The 21,571-nt window shown below is 36.7% G+C and overlaps 1 protein-coding gene across 3 annotated transcripts; it reads left to right on the plus strand.

Annotated features, from left to right (window-relative positions):
• Positions 1-1,374: 1,374 nt before the first annotated feature.
• Positions 1,375-19,520, plus strand: cpt1aa (carnitine palmitoyltransferase 1Aa (liver)). Of its 3 annotated transcripts, none has more exons than XM_026937666.3 (19): positions 1,375-1,713; positions 2,353-2,537; positions 3,533-3,675; positions 3,896-4,067; positions 4,309-4,413; positions 4,913-5,050; positions 5,961-6,038; positions 6,131-6,238; positions 6,602-6,689; positions 7,682-7,877; positions 8,200-8,388; positions 8,487-8,592; positions 8,742-8,858; positions 9,609-9,773; positions 10,265-10,396; positions 15,416-15,568; positions 16,359-16,472; positions 17,948-18,040; positions 18,170-19,520. In XM_026937666.3, exons 2-19 carry the CDS (start codon positions 2,397-2,399, stop codon positions 18,254-18,256), a joined length of 2,325 nt encoding a protein of 774 aa, XP_026793467.1. In that variant the 5' UTR covers positions 1,375-1,713; positions 2,353-2,396; the 3' UTR covers positions 18,257-19,520. The 3 variants fall into 3 exon arrangements, with proteins under 3 accessions (XP_026793467.1, XP_026793470.1, XP_026793469.1); XM_026937669.3 differs by lacking the exon at positions 6,602-6,689 and adding an exon at positions 7,038-7,122 and having other exon boundaries at positions 1,376-1,713; XM_026937668.3 differs by having other exon boundaries at positions 1,711-1,849.
• Positions 19,521-21,571: the final 2,051 nt, after the last annotated feature.

Genomic DNA, 21,571 nt, shown 5'->3' on the forward strand with positions numbered 1-21,571 from the left:
CTTTTATAGTCTGTTCTCATATTTATGTGAACAGTTGATTAATGTAATATTTTTTTTCATCTATTTAAATGTTCATATTCTTGACTAATTTTACAATAGATTTATCCATTTATCAATTTGCACCTATTTAATCAAAAAGAGGAAACCTTTGTTTGTAATGTTCTTGATTAATATTAGCTAATTTATTATATGTATATAATATAATTATCTATTTGTCTGTTGATTTGCACACCTCTTAAGTCAAGACGCTACAGGTGAATAGGGTAATTCTTTTTTAAATTGACATCTCAATCAATCTTTTCCAGTTGGTTGCTGATATTCTTACAAGTATTTTTATTGGATTTTTAAAGATTTTTTATTTATTTATGCAAATGAGGCTTTATCTAATTAAATCTGCATGCATTTCCATACTTAACATAAACAACAAAATTGTAGTCTTTGGATGAAGTGAATACTGAAATGTTCTTTTCGCTGATTACACAATGAATACGCTTTTTAAAATATTACAGAACAGTTCATTTATTTCTGCTGTTTTTTTTTTTATCATATCAAAATAATTTATTTATCATTTAATTACAGTAGGGCTATACATATACAATATGGGCTATACATAGTGCTTCAGTGCATACAGTTCTCAAGTGTGTATATCTGAGAGAAAAATGAGAGAGAGAGAGAGAGAGAGAGAGAGAGAGAGAGAGAAAGGGTTACAGCTGCACTACTGTCCTCCAGTGTTGAACTTGCTGAACTGCTCCTTAGTAATAATAATAATAATAATAATAATAATAATCTTTACTGCAAAGTGTTTTGCATTTGGAGCATAAAGGATTATTTAGTAATATTAGTAGTATAGAAATTACTGATTACTATATCTCTAATAATATAGTAATATTAGTATAGTACCACAGCATTTTCCACTGTTGCCTCACAGCTCCAGGTTTCCAGTTCAACCTGAAGCTTGGGTTACTGTATGGAGTTTCTGTGCATGATCTTTCTGTAGCCATATGGGTTTGCTCTGGGTTCTTCAGTTTCCTCAACCCAAAAAAAAAAAAGGGCCAGAAGATGGAGTGACTATGCTAAATTGCCCCTAAGTGTAAAAGAGTGTGCACTTTATGTTTAATTGTGTGCACATTCACACAATTATTTTCATTAAATAATTGTCTATGTAATAATTCTCCTTCCTCTCTTTCTTTCTGTCTTTTTTTCTAGCACCCTCGGTCCTCTCCTTTCATAAGAAGGATTCGATTTTATAAAAATATCTAGATTATTTATGGCTAAATTCACAGCCAAACAAATCACTTCCACACCACTAGAGGGCGGTGTGTTTGTTTAGTGAAGGTTGAGGTTGAATCCCAAAAACTCTGTAATCTAAATAAAGTACACTACATAGTGCGTAGAAGCCATTACTTTGTCTCTGTATAGGGCGCCTATGTGAGGAGTATCGGGGCAGTTGGTATTCATTACGTACAGCATACTACGGTTTGTAGTACGGTAAACGGCAGGTTACGCACTTTTCCCCCCACATACTGTGTAGTGCGCTAGAATGCCGTTTTCAGCGTAGCCGGTATGCGTCTGAAACCGAGCGTTCTCTATCTTAGTTAAAAATTGTAGCATCAGTAGCGGTACGGGATAGAGACATAGACACAGACATATATTCAAAAAGCGACAAAAAATCCTGTTAAACCTGAATGCTAAATCTAAACACAGAGTGACAAGGTAAGCGGGGGGTTCGTCCTATGTAGAGTAAACAAATATGGCGCTTAATGCTGACTAGCCATTTAGCTAGCATCCTAATTAGCTAGCTTCCGGGCTATCAGGATTTGTGGACAGAAGTGCTAATAGTAATTATTAGGTATGGTGATAATATTGATATCTTTGTTACTTCTTGTTTGTGTTATTTGTTGTTGTCTGTTTGAATTTTGCATTAACTTTTGCTAGCTAGCTTCGGTCATCCAATGTGACATTGCTGGATTCAAATCTTTATCTGTTAGATGTAGACTGATCACATCGTGTCTGACTGATAACGTGGCATTAAAACTGAGCACCATTAGAATTGGTGTTAAAGATAGTATTTAGCAAGAATAGCTGCAATATTAAAATGAAATTGGGCAAAAACTATGCTTTCATGCATTTGGACAATGAAAGCTCCTGTACTTTGGACAGCAGTGGGATTTACTGTATAGCAGCTGTATTAAAGTTAATTCAATAAAAAAGATTAGATCTTGCATCCCTAATATGCACCTTAACTCTGTGCATGTTAAAGAAATCATCATTTGGCTAAAATTAATCTTAATTAGATTAGTAAGGTCATATATTCATTTTTTACTGTTTAAGTTCTTCCTGTTTTTCTTCCAGCTTAGTGTTTTATTTGCTCGAGGTGTCCCTGTGCCCACGTCAGCATGGCCGAAGCTCACCAGGCCGTGGCCTTTCAGTTTACTGTCTCTCCTGATGGAATCGACTTGCAGCTGAGCCATGAAGCTCTACGCCAGGTCTACCTGTCAGGCCTCCACTCGTGGAAGAAGAAGTTCATCCGTTTCAAGGTACCAGCAAACATCCTGCATATCACAGTTTTCAGCTGTGTCATTAGATCTGGTTCATGACAAGATACGTAAAACTGCCTATGGCAGCACCAGCGTTATGATTGTGATGCATGGGCTTGTGGTGACCACAAGTTTTAGCATGAGTGAAATGTGGAATTTCCATTTTCCATGCTTTATGGATGACCTACACTAGGGCGTATCTGGTCATGTGACCATTCAGGGAGAACACAGACCACTATTTAAAATTATAATATTTACAGTGCCTTGCAGAAGCAGTGAACCCTCTTAAAAGTCATCAGATTTGTCTGGATTACAAATGACACTTAAACAGATTGTTCCAGGCATTATTTTTATTGCAAACCTTTATGCTCTAAAAGTAAAATTTCAAAGTCAAAATGCAATATTTGTCAGCAGATCCTTAAAAAAAAAAAAAAAAACTGAAAAATGCTCCTTGCATAAGTACTCAACCTTTTCAGACTAGGACTTGGTAGAACCACCTTTCCTACCAGCTTTGCACGCTGTTTTCGCACCATGTTTTCACCCCGTTGTTCCTGGCAGATTTGCTCCAAGTTCTTCAGGTTGGTTGGATGTTGTTTCTTTACTGCAATTTTCAAACAGTGCCACATATGCAAGCCACTGTATGTACAAATGACAGATCTAAAGTAATTTATGTTTGTTATCAATGTAAGACTTTTTATGGGGAGATTACACATTTCTAAAAAAAAAAAAAAAAAATTTAGACATTTTCTGAAATCATAACAAAGTCATTAAACTATTTGTTGTTGGGATGTGTACGTTACTGAGAATACACAGTGACATTTTGAAATGTTTGAGATGTATAAAATCATGTGGGTAAGCAATTATTTACTGTAGGACACAGATTAAGAGCTCACAGCTTTATTTTTTAGTTGATCAGATTTGACATTTTTATAGATTTACTCATTTTTTTAAGTTTCAGGTAAAATTGATATCCTCTAATAAAAATCTGTCCACAGAATGGCATTATGACTGGTGTATACCCAGGCAGTGCCCCTGGGTTGATGCTGGTGCTTGCAGGGTACATGGGAAGGGCAAAATATACTCAAGTGGATCCCTCCTTAGGTCTCTTCCTTAAAATTGGCAAATATCTCCCAGTAAGGTAAAGCTGTAACTATTGCTCTTTGTTTTCCTGATAAAACAGATTTATACACCTGCAAAATTTCTCTAGACTTTAATCTTGCTACATATCAGATGTACATTTTTCTTTATGAATTCATAATCTGCAGGGTGTAATCTCTATGAAGTTACTCTCATCGTATATGTAGTGCTGGTGTAGCTTAATTACCTCTGATCTGCCGTGTCTTTTCTTCTTCCTGCAGTAAATACATGTCCCTGGAAAACCAGAGAAGAGTTGGGGGCATTTTGGTGGGCACAGGGCTCTGGGTGGTCATCATATTTACCATGAGAAGCGTACTGAAGTGCCTGCTCTCCTGGCATGGCTGGATGGGTGAACGTCATGGCTCTTTAACCTGGAAATCACGCATCTGGGTGGTGAGTAAATCAGTCAGGGTGCCGTGTCATTTGTAGACATTGTAGACTTCTCGCTACTAGCTCTATATATATATATATATATATATATATATATATATATATATATATATATATATATATATATATATATATATATATATTGTATGAATGTGTGTGTGTGTATATAAAATGCATACACACACACTTACACCGATAAGTCATTGTTTTGCTGAACATTTTATGTTTAATTCTGCATTTATAGGTACTCGTGAAGATTTTTTCTGGGATGCAAACACCAAATCTGTATAGCTTCCAGACATCGCTGCCTAATCTACCCTTGCCTTCTGTGAAAGACACAATGAAACGAGTAAGCTCAACAATATTAAAGCCTTCATGAACACATTTGACACTAAATGTCAAGCTTAATGAGTATTGCTTACATTTACTTAGTCAGTAATTGATTATTTGATTAATATGTCAGTTCTTTAATTACAATGTGAATCACTTTGCAGATTGGTTTATTGTGTAAGGACCCAGCAGTGGTCTTGGTCTGGGTCCTGTTTTCAGAGTTATCTTGGTATTTATCTCCTTACAATATGAGGTACATTGTGTGTGATGTCCATTAACCCACTAAAATGCACGCAGTTGGGAACTGTATTTCTAAACTCGTTCTAGTGTTGGAATGGATGTGGGAATGCAGGCATCACCGACAACCAAGAGTACACACTGATTTCATTCATACTCGCAGACCGTTTTTGAGAGAGCCGTCATACAGCATGTTTTAATCGCAACTCTTCCTGATGAAATACTGGAGATATATTTAAAGTGCTGCTGTGCGTGCCTAACTAAAACCCTTGTACCCGCAGTATCTGGAGTCTGTGCGCCCTCTCCTGGACGATGAGGAGTACAAAAAGATGGAGGAACTTGCTTCAGACTTTCAGAAGACCCTGGCTCCCAAACTGCAATGGTACTTGAAGCTGAAGTCACTGTGGGCCACTAATTATGTAGGTTTTATAAGTTTTCGTTTGTTATTTTGAATACATTTTATTATTTATATATATGTGTGTATGTGTATATATATATATATATATATATATATATATATATATATATATATATATATACACACACACACATATAGTGGGTGTGCGTGTGTGTGCGTGTTAGTTTATTAATGCCAGGCATACACTAAAGATTTGTAGCTCTAAATTTGTCCTCTATTTACACTTTCCCCCTCCATGGCAGAACTGATTTGGTGATGTGACAGAATAAACAAGTTACCGGTTTTGTACACAACAGATGATGAGCAGTGTGATTATGGTGTCTGTGGGTCCTTAAAATGTCTTTGTCTATAATTACTTACTACAAGCCTTTTGAAGCTGTTCTTAATCTGGTATCACTTTATTCCTTGGTTCCTGATTACTTGAATCTGTTTTAAAAACACCTTCGATATTACCCCTCTTATGAAAACACATCATGTGGTGAAATGTAAATACAACCAAAATTAGGTCCCAGGCTGAAAATCCACCAGTGACTTTGATGATGGAACTTTTTTTGGAAGACAATTTTTTTTTGATTGAAAATAAACACATTTGTTTTTGTAATGGGTATATCACCATGGCAGATTTGGTTTAAATTTACATTTGAAATGGCAGGGAAATACTATTGAAGATAAAACATTTAACTTGAGAAAGACTTTGAGATACTGTATGTCTGTGATAGTCGGCCTTAACCTAATTATCTAATATGGCATTACAACAAAATGACAAGAAAGTCTATGAAGAAGTGCACATTGAGTGTGAAAGAAGATTTGAAATCTGTTAGGATTCTCCACTTACACTGTGTGTGAGGCTCCTCTGCCTCTCTTGTCTGTGTTCTTTCATCACATTTTATCAAACTGGACCTTTATTTCAGGTCAGTGATTGGTGGGAGGAGTACATCTATCTTAGAAGCCGTAACCCGATTATGGTCAATAGCAACTATTATGCAATGGTAAGAGATATATCCCATGCTTCTAGATACTCTGAGGTGGTTACTGTGTACTGTCTTCTAATTTGAGGTTTTAAATGATTTCCTCCCTCCAGGACTTCCTCTATGTTCTCCCCACATGTCATCAGGCAGCAAGGGCTGGTAACACCATCCATGCCATCATGCTCTATCGGAGGAAGCTGGACCGGGCTCAGATTAAACCGGTTAGAACGTCTTGATAGAAATAGACAATGAGTTTTGTAATAGACTGTAATAGCATAACTTTTTTTTTTCCATTTATTTATGTTTTTTTTGGGCCTTATTAACTGCCTGCTAAAGACACACTAACTAGATAATAGGCTTCAGGCGTTTGGTGAATAATCACAAAAGTCTTTGATAATGCCTTTTTACTTTTAATGGGTACTTACTCATTACACATATAATTGCATGTTACAATGATCATGTCTTCTGGCTTGATCATTTAGATTTCTGTAAGCCAAGTTTTTGCAGATTAGTTTGAATTTTACTCTGAGTTTTTGTGCTGGTTTTGTTTCATGCTTCCTGATGTTGCACTCACGGTGGCACAGCTCTTTGCTCTAGCAAACAGGGTACCATTCTGTTCGGCCCAGTGGGAGCGGTTGTACAATACCAGCCGTATCCCAGGCCAGGAGAGGGGTAAGATGAGTCAGTTTTGGCCGCCTGCAGTAGCTCATTGAGATCCTCTAAGACCCTGTAGCCTCCTGGTGGTACAGGAGTTCTTCTCATTGCCATTACAATCCTCCATTATATCACTTTTTGTGTGTGTGTGTGTGCTTGTGTTTTTTCTTTCTTTTTGCATCGGATCCTTCTCCCCCATTCTGACCCACTGAGTTCAGACTCTCTTCACTGCTCCATACCCCAAGATTGACTGGCAGCCTTGTTCTCTCAAGAAGAAATGCTGTAGCACCTCATCAGCCACATAGCCCATTAAAGCCCCCCTCCGCACATTTTATTTGACCTGTTCCTTTTTGCTTTTCATTTCAGCTTATGCTACAAAACTCTGTTCCCATGTGCTCATCACAGTATGAGCGCATGTTCAACACCAGTCGCATCCCAGGCATAGAGACAGGTACAGAACCCTCATGGCGCAGCCCTCATGCTTAAGCTAGCTTTTGAGCCACCTTTACACCTACCTGCCCTACACCTGGTGTGTGCTTCTACGCTTTTTATTCAAGATGCTTCATTAAATTGCCAAATTAGCTTGTTTAACCTAATCCTGGTTGAGTCAATTGAACCTATGCCGCTATAGCACATGAAAAGGAGTGAACATAGAATAACAACAGTTTCCTGTAATTTATGCTTTCCCCAAACAAATATACCTCCTAAATGTTTTTTCTTTTCAACCATAATATCTCCATACATAGCTTGCCAAAAGGTCAGACATTTGTTTTGATACTAATTTAGCTTAAATTTAATGTGCCCAGTCAGAGGAAAAAAGTACACAACCACTTAGAACTATGAGTTATACTTGAAACAAAGGTCCTGACCTAACTGTCATTCCCACGTTTCCCCGCTTGTTGTGTCGTTGCACTTTTTTAAAAATATTCATGCTCCTGGCATTTTGCTATTTAAAATGCCTGCTTCTTTCTGCACTTGAACCACCACTTTATTTTCTCCTGTGAGCGTAGACACCATCCAGCATGTGTCAGACAGCAGGCATATTGTGGTATACCACAAAGGGCGCTATTTTAAGGTGAGCATGTTTTACGATGGACGCCTGCTCCTGCCACGAGAGATAGAACAGCAGATTGAGAGGATCCTCGCTGACACTTCAGAGCCCCAGCCTGGAGAGGAGAAACTGGCTGCACTAACTGCAGGAAACAGGTAGCTGCATAGTACTCTGGTGCCAGCTAGTTACGACATTATAACTCATGAATGGTAAATAATCTTCTCAAAGCTTGATTTTATGCATTGCGCTGCTGCCACATGAATGGCTGATAGGTTGTCTCTTAATGATCACCGGATATTGGTTTACTGTTGATATCAATAAGGCAAATTGGCATACTAAATATTTACTCATTTTGGCTTTTCATACATAAAATAAGACTTGGTAGGTGATTCAGACTTTTAGACTCCACGGTAATGATGCTTTTTTCGGTTTCTCCGCTGTTGTGATTCTACACATTTATTATATTTTTTGTTTCAGGGTGCCTTGGGCATGCGCCCGTGATGCCTACCTTAGACAAGGGAAGAACAGGCAAAGTCTTAATGCTGTGGAGAAGGCAGCATTCTTTGTCACACTGGACGACACTGAGCAGCGTCACGATCCAGACAACCCAGCTGAATCACTGCACAGCTTTGGTAAATCCCTGCTGCATGGCAAGTGCTATGACAGGTAAATCTTACAGTCGGATAAAAGATGCTACCAACTTGTAGCTGCATGCTTAGCATGAGTTATTTGTTTGACTTACAATAAAAATCTTTCCCTTTCAGGTGGTTTGATAAGTCTTTCAACCTAATCATCTACAAGAATGGAACAATTGGTCTGAATGCAGAGCACAGCTGGGCTGATGCTCCAATCATAGGCCACCTCTGGGAGGTATGTACATACATATCCAATCACTCTAAAAATCCAGTCTCATATGTTCTGCATTATTATGATAAATTGGCAATCCATATATTGTAATCAGAACGACATAATCGTGGGATTTAATCTCACATCCTAACGTGAATTCTTTTTTTCCCAAGCATGTGCTGTCGACTGATGCTATCAAGCTGGGTTACACAGATGGTGGCCACTGTAAAGGACAGCCTCACCGCAACCTCCCTGGACCTCAAAGGCTACAGTGGAACATCCCTCCTGAGGTACACCAAATAACCAAACCACAGCCTTGTATAAAAGGGTTCAGTACCATGCAGACTGTGATTAGTAAATAACTTGGCAAAAACAAATAGTTGATACTCATTCAAGAATATATTATTCACGCCTGAGGAATTTTACAATGGTATTTCTTTCAAATGGTATATACGCAGCTAAATGTAGTTATCTCTTTACAGAGAAGAATAATGCAATCATGTTTGAAAAATATAATTTGAGAAAATTGTATTAGTTTGTCATAACTGGTAAGATTAAGCAACAAGATACAGTGTCATGATACTTAAAGACAAGATAAATTATATGAATCATGATATGTAGTTGTTATGAAGAATACAAAATGCATATTGAGGGATATCGAGATATGTTTTATCACATTATACAACAGTGCTGTTGAATTCTATAAGAGGAATTCTATATTAGTGTAAGAGGAATAAAGCTCTTCCAGACATGATGACATGCTTAAATGAAAATAATCTACATCACTGAGGTAACTCTGATTTGCATTGGGCTTTATAAAACCGCCCTGTCATGGCTTATTTTCCTATAACACCATTCTCCATCGTGTTTTATTCCTTACTTGTCATATCAAACCTGTTCTTGGTAGTGGATTTAGACTTTTGGACTCTACTGTTATGTTCCCTGTGTTTGTCCCTTAAAACCCAAAAACAGCTCACTGTAAATACCATTTTTTCCCCCTATGATTCACACATCCTATTCTCTCTGTGAATACTATCCAGTGCCAAACCATGATTGCCAACTCCCTGTCCGTGGCTCAGGCTTTGGCTGATGATGTGGACATGGTCATTATCCCTTTCCAAGAGTTTGGTAAAGGGCTGATCAAGAAGTGCAAGACCAGCCCAGATGCCTTCATCCAGATTGCCTTGCAGCTTGCCCACTTCAGGGTGAGCTCACCAAAAATGAGAGAGAATTATTATTATTATTATTATTGTTGTTGTGAAATTCTGTGAATGAGATGTATTAAAAAGCTCACTGTCTGCATTTGCATGTCCAAAATAAACAGGAACAAAGATGCAAAACTGGCAAACAGTTTTTTTCAGGATGCTTACATGCTGATAATCTGATAATGGAAAAACTCTGCCTATATATTTCAGTATATTTATTATTATTTCTTTAATAGCATCACTAATAATATTTCTTTAATAGCATCACTACTAATATAAAACCGCTGGTTTAATCATATTTTCCAGTTGCAAGGTGTTAACTGTCTCTATTTTGATTTATCAAATAATGATTGAATTGTAAGTGTACACGTGATCACACTTGTCATGTTGCCAGAATTTAAAAAAAAAAAAAAAAAAAATCTGTTGTTTATTGTTCATGTCTCTACATATCTTTACATATCTCTAATGCTATTTATTTGCCTGTATCTTAGGACAAAGGGAAGTTCTGCTTGACCTACGAGGCATCCATGACCCGTCTTTTCAGAGAGGGACGGACCGAGACGGTGCGATCGTGCACCAATGAGACCTGTGCCTTCGTCAAGGCCATGGTCAACAATGAGACGGTACTAAACTGCACTAACTTCAAAACTCTCTGGCATTTAGTCGGTGTGAATCATTTTGTGTTGATATGTTCACATGGTTTAGAATGTAAGGTTACTTAGCTGTCATTTGCGTATGATAAACAAGCCTCTTAATCACTCCACACCTTTCTTGCGAGTACAAACAACTAAAGTGTTTTCGCCAAGCACACGGTGGTGTTCACACTTTTTGCCAAGCAGACGATCAGCGGGTGCTGTCACTCACAAAACTGCGAAGCGTGATCTGTCTGTGATCTGTTTTGGAAGGTTGTGTGCTGCAAGTCTTTCACACTGCATGATTTCACTTATTAATAATTGCAGTAATTATCCTTACATCGACTAAATATTACTTAATATTTTTTCAGGCCTTGTAAAGCCTTTTTTCTTTGTGTAGTTTACACATTAGCTTCTAATATCTAATATTTACCTCAATAGTTTTATGGGAAAAATACCTTTTGCAGTGCAGGAGAATTCCCCGATCTTTTCCACTGAAGCCCTTTTTTTGTCAGCTCAGTAGGTTAAGGCTTTTTACACAGCATAAATGAAAAATATTGTATTTTTTGTGTTCCGAAAGCATAAGCAGACCAGCCCTTTAGACTCTGTTTAGACATGGTATAAACATGCATCTTGAATCACAAGTTGGTAGTGTTAAATGCAGGTCTGAACAGGGTCAAATGCACGTTGTGATCCGATGACTCAGACCACTTGTGGAGGTTGTCTGGCATTTACAGGGGGTATGATAAATCTACACACTCCTGTTAAAATTGCAGGTTTTTATAATGTAAAAAATGAAGCCAAGATGAATCCTGTCAGATCTTTTTCCACCTTTAATGCAATATAACAACCACCAAAATTCAAATAAAACAAAAGTAAACGTTTTAGAGGGGTAAAAACAGAAACCGAAAATAATTAGAATAAACTGGTTGCACATGTGCGCACAGCCTTTACTAATACTTTATTAAAGCACCTTTTGCTTGTACAACCCCTGGCAAAAATTATGGAATCAACACACTTAGAGGATGTTCACCCAGTTTTTTTACTTTATAGCAAACAAACAAATCACAGATATGACACAAAAAAAGGTTTTGTTCAATAGCTTAACATTCTGGCTTTGTGGAACATGCGTAAAAAAATTACTGACATTTTTTTTTATTAATGGCATGTCTTTTTCCAAATCAAGTAGAGGACAAAAGTATGGAATCACTCAATGTTGAGGAAAAAATTATGGAATCATCAACAAAAAAACACAATTACTACTTTGTTGCTCCTCCTCTGGCTTTTATTCTTTGAGGCATAGACCTCACTAATGAAAAACAATATTCCCCATCAATCTGGTTTCCAACTTTCTCGAATAGCAGATGACAGATGTTGCAGGGTGGAGTTGCAGGGTGGAGCCTTAACATGGACCAGTTTTTTTACTTTCCACCATAAATTTTCAATTGGATTGAGATCCGGACTGTTTGCTGGCCATGTCATTGAGTTGATATGCCTTTCCTGAAAAAAAGCTTTAAAACCGTTTGCTCTGTGGCAAGATGCATTGTCATCCTGAAAAATTATTTCATCATCACCAAACCTATTTTCTATGGATGGAATGAGAAAATGTCCAAAATTTCACTGTACAACTGTGCATTGACTGCTGAGGTAATGACTGCCATCTCCCCTGGTCCTTTACCTGACATGCAACCCAATATCATAAATGAGTTGGGAAATTTGATTGATTCAGGCAGTCATCTTTATATGTTTTGTTAGAACAGCACCAGACAAAAGTTCCAGCATCATCTCCTTGGCCAATGCAGATTCATGATTCATCACTGAATTTCACTTTCATCCAATCATCCACACTCCATGATTGCTTCTCCTTAGCCCACTGTAACCTTGTTTTCTTCTGTTTTGGTGTTAGTGCTGGTTTTCTTTTGGCTTTTCTATATGTAAATCTCATTTCATTCAGCCGGTTTCTTACAGTTCTGTCACGAACATTGACTCTTGTTTCCGCCCATTTGTTTTTCATTTGTTTTGTTGTGCATTTTCTATTTTCAAGGCATAGTGCTTTGAGTTTTCTATCCTGATGCTTTGACATCTTCCTTAGTCTGCCTGTATATCTACCTTTCATAACCTTCCCATTAAGTTTATTCTTGCAACAAATTTTAGACACAGCTGACTGGGAGCAACCAACTTCTTTGGCCACACTCCATGTTGAAATTCCTTGTTGAAGGAGTTTTATAATCCTTTCCATTGTTTCAACTGACAACTCTCTAGTTGGAGCCATGTTTCCTTTCAATTAGCCAAGTCCAACAGCCCATTAAAGTGTGTAAGCACTCCCTTTTAACTGCTGACTTATTAGCATTTTTAGACTTGTCCCAGTATTTGTTTTAGAAATGGAAATTAAAAATTGATTCCATAATTTTTTCCTCAACATTGAGTGATTCCATAATTTTTTCCTCTACTTGATTTGGAAAAAGACATGCCATTAATAAAAAAAAAAATGTCCTTGAATTTTTTTATGTATATTTCACAAACCAGAATGTTAAGCTATTGAACAAAACCTTTTTTGTGTCATATCTGTGATTTGTTTGTTTGCTATAAAGTAAAAAAGCTGGGTGAACATCCTCAAAGTGTGGTGATTCCATAATTTTTGCCAGGGGTTGTAATACAGCACTCAGACAAGAGTCTACCAACTTCTCTCATCTTGATTTGACAGTTTTATTCCACTCGTCCATGTAAAAATGATCCAGATCTATCCAGCTGAGAGGGGATCTCCTTGTCACAGCGCGCTTCAAGTCATTCCACAGGTTTTCAATGTTTTCAGTAGGATTTAAATCTGTGCTCTGACTGGGCCATTCCAAAACATTGATCATCTTCTTCTGAAGCCATTCCTTTGTTGACTTAGATTTGTGTGTTGGGTCATTATCGTCCTGGAATGTGAAATTTAATATTTTATACAATTGTATAGGATTTCTTTGTATGCTATTTTTTCCCTTCAATGGAAGCAAGTGGCCCAAACATGGCTCCATCGTGACAATGCCCCTGTGAGGTCCATGAATACATGGTTGGCCAAGGGTGGAGGTGAAGAAATTGAGTGGACTGCACAGAGTCCTGAACTCAACCCCACTGAACACCTTTGGGAAGAACTTGAACACCAACTCTGCCCCAGACCATCTCACCCAACATCAGTGCCTGACCTCACTAAAACTCTTGTGGCTGAATGGGCAAAATACACACCACCACATTTAAAAAATTAGTGGAAAGTCTTCCCAGAAGAGTGGAGGTTATTATAACAGCAAGAGGGACTAAATCTGGAATGGAATGTGCAAAAAACACATATGGATGTGATGGTCAGGTGTCCACAAACTTTTGTCCATATAGTGGATTTGTTTTTCACTTGCTAATATTTAAGGTGGAAAAATATCTGACATGATTTACATTGGTTTCATTTTCTTTTACATCAGAAAAACCTGCAATTTTTACAGAGATATGTATAAATAATGATGGGGTGGTGTGATACGGCCTGATGCAAAGTGGGGTTACTGTTACTACTCCAAGTTTGATTATTTTCCATTAAAGTACAAACATCCTGAAGTGTTTTATTCCACTTATACCACAGCAATTTGCTGACACAAGATTTTTTTTATTTATAAAATTACAACATACATATGTCTGCTCAGGTCCCTGTGTAAGGTGTTACTATACAAACAATAACAGATCAAGCGCATTAATGTAAACTATTAATGCCGGAAACTATAAAAATTTAAAATTATATAAAATTACTCAACGCAGTCAAAATCAAATTTTTTTTTTTTTTTTTTTAAGAATAATTGTTTTTAATATCTGTATGCAGAACATTCTGGCACCTTGGTGAAATAAGAATTTAAGGAAATAAATTGTTAATAGTTTATTACTACTTCATTAAGAAATACTGTATGATTTTACAGTTGAATATTAGAGATTTTGCAATGATGGCCTTGAGAAGAGTTTAAAATAGTTCGTATGTTTTTGAAGGGGCATATTTTGAGTTTGGCAGCAAATGTTCAGCTGCCTGATGGCATTGTTAAAGTAAATGTTGTTATTCCATTGGACACATTTGCTATATTAAAGCCAACAAGTGCATTAAATGACCAGAGAGCACGCAGATGAGAAATCTCCAGACATGAGCTTGAAACTCCTGTCTGCTTGACATGAAAATATTGATATGCAAATTTCAATTTTTATATATTTTCATATATTATTTGTAAACAAAACTTTTCTTAAGAACAAATTTAGAATGAAATCCAAGTATGGATTATAAATAATGCCTGTGGATAATAGTACTTATTGGGACCTAAGCCCAACATAAAGCATTTTACAGACCTAAAGTCATTATCCTGAAATTATCCTGAAATGTCTCATGTATAACCACGAAGTGTGTTTGCTTGTGTAGATTCTCATTCTTAAGTAGAATTTGCTGTCTCTTGTTGGCCTAGTTACCATGCCTACCATTTAAAAAGGCTGATGTTCTTGCATTCTTCTGCTTTAATATTTCATATGGCACAGACATCAAGAGAGCACTTGAAGTGCTTTCAAAGCATGGCGCACTTTAGTGTCTGAACCTGCATTCTGGCAGTGCTCTGAATTTAAATATGACTGGAGTGTGTTTCGGCACTGTGAGAGCAAATTCACAAACACTTGCAGACAGGAGAGCGAGTTATTGTACATGATAATGTGAAACTTCTGCTAGTGTCCACGTCTTTGTGGCTCTCTTATGGTAAAAATGTACTGGCAATGATGTGAAATGATTTGTAATGGTAGTTAATGGTATTTAGTAGTATTAAACAGAATGAGGATACAAGCATGAAATTAGGGGTCTTTACTGTTTTTTTTCTTTTTCTTTTTTTCTTGTATTGTTTTTTGTAATAAACTAAGTATTTGGATTAGCTAATATTGTAGCCCACTAACCGACTGGAATAGATGACTGCATGAGTTAAATAAAGATTCCATTATAGCATTTTCGTTTATTTATTTATTTTTCAGAGAGAGAAGAAACTGAGTCTGCTGAAGCAGGCAGCAGAGAAGCACCAACAGATGTACCGACTGGCTATGACCGGTAAAGGCATCGACCGCCATCTTTTCTGCCTCTATGTAATCTCGCAGTATTTGCAGCAGGACTCTCCCTTCCTCAAAAAGGTAGGCTAAAAATGAAGCTGATTACAGTTTTAAACAATGGATGTGTTGTGTTTTCTATTAATCTCACCCTTTTGAAACATAAAGACTACACAATTTTTGTATTGTATTGTATTTTATTGTATTTTGTATTTTATATTTTGTGTGTGTACATGTTGTATCTTGCTACTGACCATGCTGCTGTAACAAGAATTTCCCTCATGGGATCAATAAAGTATATCTATCTATCTATCTATCTATCTATTTTATTCCACATTATACAGTAACTCGCTTGACATGGTAGTTATATAAAAAGTAGCAGTACCTACGCTTTTAACCTCATTAAGTAATCCAATTTCTATGAAGAGGCATTTTGGACATGCCTCCAACCCTACACAGCTCCTTTCTCTTGCAAACTGGTAAATTAGAAAAGATAAACATTTTGCATATGTTTGCATAGCATATGTTTGAGCCTTGGGCTGGGTCACATTGAACCTGTGTGTATGTATATATGTGTGTGTGTGTGTGTATACAAATCACACACACACACCAGTCTTCACACTTAGTAGGGTATAAAAAAAAAAAAGCTTGTTTAAAAGTGTTAAAAAAAAAAAAAACAAAACACTTAAGGTGGTTTTAACCTGTGGTTAAACGTACAGCTTTTCCACTATAAGTATAATTAATGCTCGGATTATCGATAGCACTAAAGCCCTTTCCAGTATTGGTGCATCTTTCAATGCATTACAAAATACACACAGTTGTTAAAATGTAGAAGAATTCTGTTAAACCCTCATGTTGTCTGATGTATGTACAGGTGCTGTCTGAGCCGTGGCGGTTGTCTACCAGTCAGACGCCACTGCAGCAACCGGAGCTCTTTGATCTGCTGAACCATCCTGAGTATGTTTCCAGCGGTGGTGGTTTTGGCCCAGTAAGTCAGCTGCAGTCATTTTCATGTTACTTTTATGAATATTAAAAAAAAGATTCACTTTTAAGTGCCTCATGAAGGTTGGGCTAATTGACATGGTGGTGCCGCAGTATGCCTTATACCAGGATGGTGTTAACCTACTTAATGTTTTATACTCTGACTAATTCAAATAAATCTCAAACACTGTCACACATGAATTACAGTATATATTCTGTATAATAACATTAATCTATGCCACGTATCTTATCATATATCATATCTGTAATATGATGATCTGTTTGGGACAAACAAACTAGAGAAGAGCACATCATGTAAGTAACAGCAATGATCAATCATTCACTGCACAGTACACCAAATGTATGGCCAAAAGTATGTGGACACCTGACCATCAGACCCGTATATGCTTTTTGAATGTCCCATTCCAAAACCATGGGCACTAATATGGAGTTGGTCTCCTTTTGTCTTCTGGGAAGACTTTCCACTAGATTTTCGAATGTGGCTATTGGGCCTTGTGCTCATTCAGCCACAAGAGCATTAGTGAGGTTGTGCACTGATAGAAGGTAAGACGGCCTGACTCACAGCTGGCATTCCAGTTCATCCCAGTTATGTTCACTGGGGTTGAGGTCAGGGCTCTTTGCCAACCTTGGCAAAACCATGTCTTTATGCAGCTTGCTTTGTGCACAGTGGCATTGTTATGCTAGAATAGGTCTGGGATAGACCACCTTACTTCTAGTGAAGAGAAATTATAATGCTACAGCATACAGAGACATTCTAGACAATTGTGTGCTTCTAACTTTGTGAACTTTCCCCAAACTGTTGCCACATGTGGGTATGATGGTCAAGTGTCCACATACTTTTGGCCATATAGTGTAAGTGTGTGAATGAACACATGTATATTTTTTGAAAATTAAGTGCGGTTTTACAAAAAAAAAGAAAAATTGAAGTACCAAACAACATAATGTAAATACTTCAAGGAATGGACTCTTAATCTTTGTTTAAAATTTGTGATTGGTTATAGGGACACAGGGAGCAGGACGTTACGGTCAACAGAGGCTTGATAGATCATCAGTTCTGAGTTGGAACACTGGAGCCTCTTATTTTAGGCTCTAACTGGTTATAAAAAAACACAGTGTGCCAACACACAAAAACCAGCAAATTGTGAGTTACGTAGTGCAAAGCAGTCATATAACATGGCTGTCATGTAAAGCACAGACGAAGGTGCTATCCAGAATCAAATAATGTCTTTTACCGCAGCAAAAAAACGTCTAATTGACAAATGTTAGCCCGAAGATTAGATATCATTAAGTGCTGAAGTATTTGAGTTGTAAAAATGAGCAAAGTGCAGAAAAGTCTACTGAAAACCATAAAAACCACCCCGGCTACAGTGACTTAACTCAAATTTGATTTGATTCCTCAGATGTTCTTTGACAGTTATATATATGACAGGTATTTTAGAAGCTCATGCTTTACTCTGACAGGTGGATGATGACGGTTATGGAGTAGCTTATATTATTGTGGGAGAGAACCTCATTAACTTTCATATCTCCTGCAAGTGTTCCAGCCCAGAAACGGTGAGTATGCTGCCAATTTTTTTTTTTTTTTTTACCCAACACAAATGTCTACAGAACAGCACACTGCCAGTTTCAGTAAGGAATGCCTAGAGTGTTGATTGAAAGTCCGTCTTAATGTTTTAAATGCAGGACGCTCAACGCTTTGGCAGCAACATCAAACGGGCGATGCTTGACATGCTGGAATTGTTCCAGCTGGAACCAAGGGCGCTGAAGTGACAAGGCCATGCTGTCACTTACCTAATTAATTATGTGTTCTTCCTGTATTACTATTTGAATGGGTTTGACATGTGATTTGGACTTCTAAGTGGAGGGATTTAAAATTCTTGATTGATGTGAATATGATGTGTGCTTTAAAAAGAGAATAAGTTGACTGAGTGAATGAATGTGTGTTGGTTCAATAGCATTAAGATTTGGCTGTGGCATAATAAGCATCATAACTGAACATCTGAAGTCAGACAAGTATAAGGGCCAAGCAGTAGCCACTTTAAATAAAACAGATTAATTGAAGTATTAAGAGTCATTTAGGAAGGCAGTGATCTCATGCTTAACACTCACATTCAGCTTTGAAAGATCCTGAGCTCTTAAACCACACCGTCTAACAGTCTGCTGACATTTCAGCTTACATTTCAGTGGACAAAATAACTGCCTAAGCATAGGTCAGTGAGGAAGCAGTTCTTTTTACCTTGGCTAACCCCTCAATGTGGTTAATGGCGTCATTGTGGTAAAGCCTACTCAAAGTGATTTCAGTGGAATTGGGCCTCGTTGGCTCTCCAGCTAACAGTTTTCCTGCACACATCTTACATTACCAAGTCATGCCGAAGTATGTATTACTGTAATATATTACGTATTATACAATTATATGAGCATTACATATTTGGACAAAATTAATTGGAGTGAAAGAGGTTTGAATGCATTTTTGGTTTATTGTTTACAGTTTCATAACCAGCCTCAAAATGAAGGGGTCATAGAACATAATGTTAATGTGCATTTATTTTTTATTATATTACAATTAATTGTTCATCTTTTTGTTTTGTTAAAATAATGTACATTTATTATTTTACAAGTAGTACAGTCTTTTTTTGATTTGTTAAAATAATTTTAGCGTTCGAAAAGATCTAAGTCAGTAATTTATTTTTTTTTTCTTTGTTTGTTTTTTTTTTATTTAATGTATGAATTTAAGTCATAAACTCAGAATGACCATAATGCTAATCTACTAAATCAAATAAAAAATGAATGTTCCTTATTATTAAAAAAAGCAAAGTAAAATGTTTTTTTTTTTTTTTTGGCATTGACAGGGATGTCAATAAAAAGAAGACAAGTCATAAATTCAAATGGTTAAATGGTTTTGTTAAATGGAAATTGAACTTTTGTGTATATATGGATGCAAATTCTCATGATCAAATACCATCAAAGACTCATGGCAAGTCTTGCTTTGCCATGTCAATATTGAACAATATTGAATAAATCAGTATTCAAATAACATGTCTTGCCTTTGGTTTTTCTTAAACCATATATGATTATGTAAGTGTGTTGGAGTATATCTCTGCATGGGAAAAGATTTTCTAATCTGATGACCCATAGAAATGGTGGTCCTCAACGAAAGAGGTGCAGACATTCAGTAGATTATCACGGACTGTGATCACAGTCACCTTAAACTTCCCATCAAACATTGTATAGCTGCTAAACTGGCAGCAGCGATCAAAGTGCCATTGTAAGCGTTACTTCATGTTAAAGGGGTCGACTGAAAAGTAGAAAGGAAATATGCACATCATTTAACTTCAGGACCAGATTACAGATAAGAGCTACATCTTAAAAAGACAGACACATGATCCGCTTTAAGGATTTTTTTGTTTCAGCATCTTCTAATGTACTAGCAGTCTCATGTCCAATGGCTTAAGCATGCTACGCCATTCATCCCTAGGTCATATTGGTTTAAAATTAGTTCTGTACTGCTCAGTTAAAAAAAAGAAGCAGGAGAATAGAAGAATGTTGGGCGGAGATGTACTTAGCACTAACATGTTTTATTGAACAAAACCACACAGTTCCTCATCCAAGCCAGTTATCAGCTGAACATAATCCGTTACTGACAGTTTCCTTTTTTCTTCACAGGTAGGCTATGCACACTACATATTTCTCTCTAACTCTGTCTCATTTCCCACCATTTTTATATGTGATGTATTATGTAAGCAAAACTGTTAGTGGTGTGTATGGAGGTTTACAGAGTATTCAACTTGGCTTTGATCCGATTAAGCTCTATAAATAACAACCTGACTACTTTTTGGCCAGAAGCACAGTCACAGTCCATGGGAACATGGAAGAGAACTCAAAAAAACGACAATTTTCCATGTCCGTCTCTGTACCTTCCACATCAAGGATTACTTCTTAACTGAGGCATAATAAATGCAGTCAACTAGGATGTAGAACCAGGACACACACACTGCTTTTCTTCTTGTCTTGGGTTACCATTTTGAATGTTAAATATGCTAATACAGATGTAACAGTAAGAAGAAATGTAGTTAGATGATTATGATAAGCTGCTAACAATCAATGGATATATTAATGCAAAAACTAAAAGTATAAGTTAATACTTTAAATGATCCAAACACTAACCTGTAGACAATTGCCTAATATGTACTGAAATTTTGACACCACCTCAGGGATTCACTTTGAGACCTGTGTGGCAAAACTGAATGCAAAAATGTCATTGCTTCTTTGGTTTTACACAAATTCACTTCATAGGAATTTCCAGAATTACCTTATTCCCTGGGACAATTTTTGGCATTTTTATATTGTTATATTACTATTTTTACTTTTACTATACTTTAAATGACTATATTTACTTTTTAATGCATACCCAATAAATATATATATGTATGTATGTATATATATATATATATATATATATATATATATATATATATATATATATATATATATATATATATAAAATACAAGTTGTTATATATTGTCTTGCCACTGGAGGGTGCCAGAGTGCAAGTGTCATATCACAGACACTGAAACAAAGAAAACACAAAGGAAACATAAATCTTGCTTATGATTAGTGCTGGAAGAACAGAGATCCAAATATGTAACAAAACATCAATTTTAAATGATCAAGGGATCATGGGGATCTAGTTTTAAAAAAAACCAAGCCATGATCTGTGGCAAAGATGTGCAGCTGCGGTCCAAGTGATTTTTCTGCTTTACCACGTCTGATTCCACTCATCTGGCTTAGAAGGAGGAAAGTCTAAAACGCCAGTCTTGTACTGAGTCATTATGGGTTGTGTAAATGCTTCCACCAAAGCAATATAGAGACAAATGAAAGGAAAAACCAAGTAGTAAGGTGTTGAGCCGAGCCACCACAAGCCAGCCAAACAGCTCCAATACACCTTGGCATCAATTTTGTGGAACTGTACTGGAGGGATGAATATCGTTCTTTCAAAAGTTATTCCCTCAAATGGTGTTTTGATAACGCTGTTGGAGAACGTAGGTCCAAGATCTCTCATAGGTGTTCAGTTGAATTGAGATTTG

This window comes from Pangasianodon hypophthalmus, chromosome 25 (genome assembly GCF_027358585.1).
Source record: "Pangasianodon hypophthalmus isolate fPanHyp1 chromosome 25, fPanHyp1.pri, whole genome shotgun sequence".
NCBI classification, from domain to species: domain Eukaryota; kingdom Metazoa; phylum Chordata; class Actinopteri; order Siluriformes; family Pangasiidae; genus Pangasianodon; species Pangasianodon hypophthalmus.

Bases quoted from the DNA above. Each gene is read 5' to 3' on its own strand.
- cpt1aa (XM_026937666.3), top strand. From the start codon at position 2,397: ATGGCCGAAGCTCACCAGGCCGTGGCCTTTCAGTTTACTGTCTCTCCT. The intron at 4,414-4,912 runs GTAAGCTCAACA...TTGTACCCGCAG, and splicing joins TGAAAGACACAATGAAACGA to TATCTGGAGTCTGTGCGCCC. The intron at 15,569-16,358 runs GTAGGCTAAAAA...ATGTATGTACAG, and splicing joins ACTCTCCCTTCCTCAAAAAG to GTGCTGTCTGAGCCGTGGCG.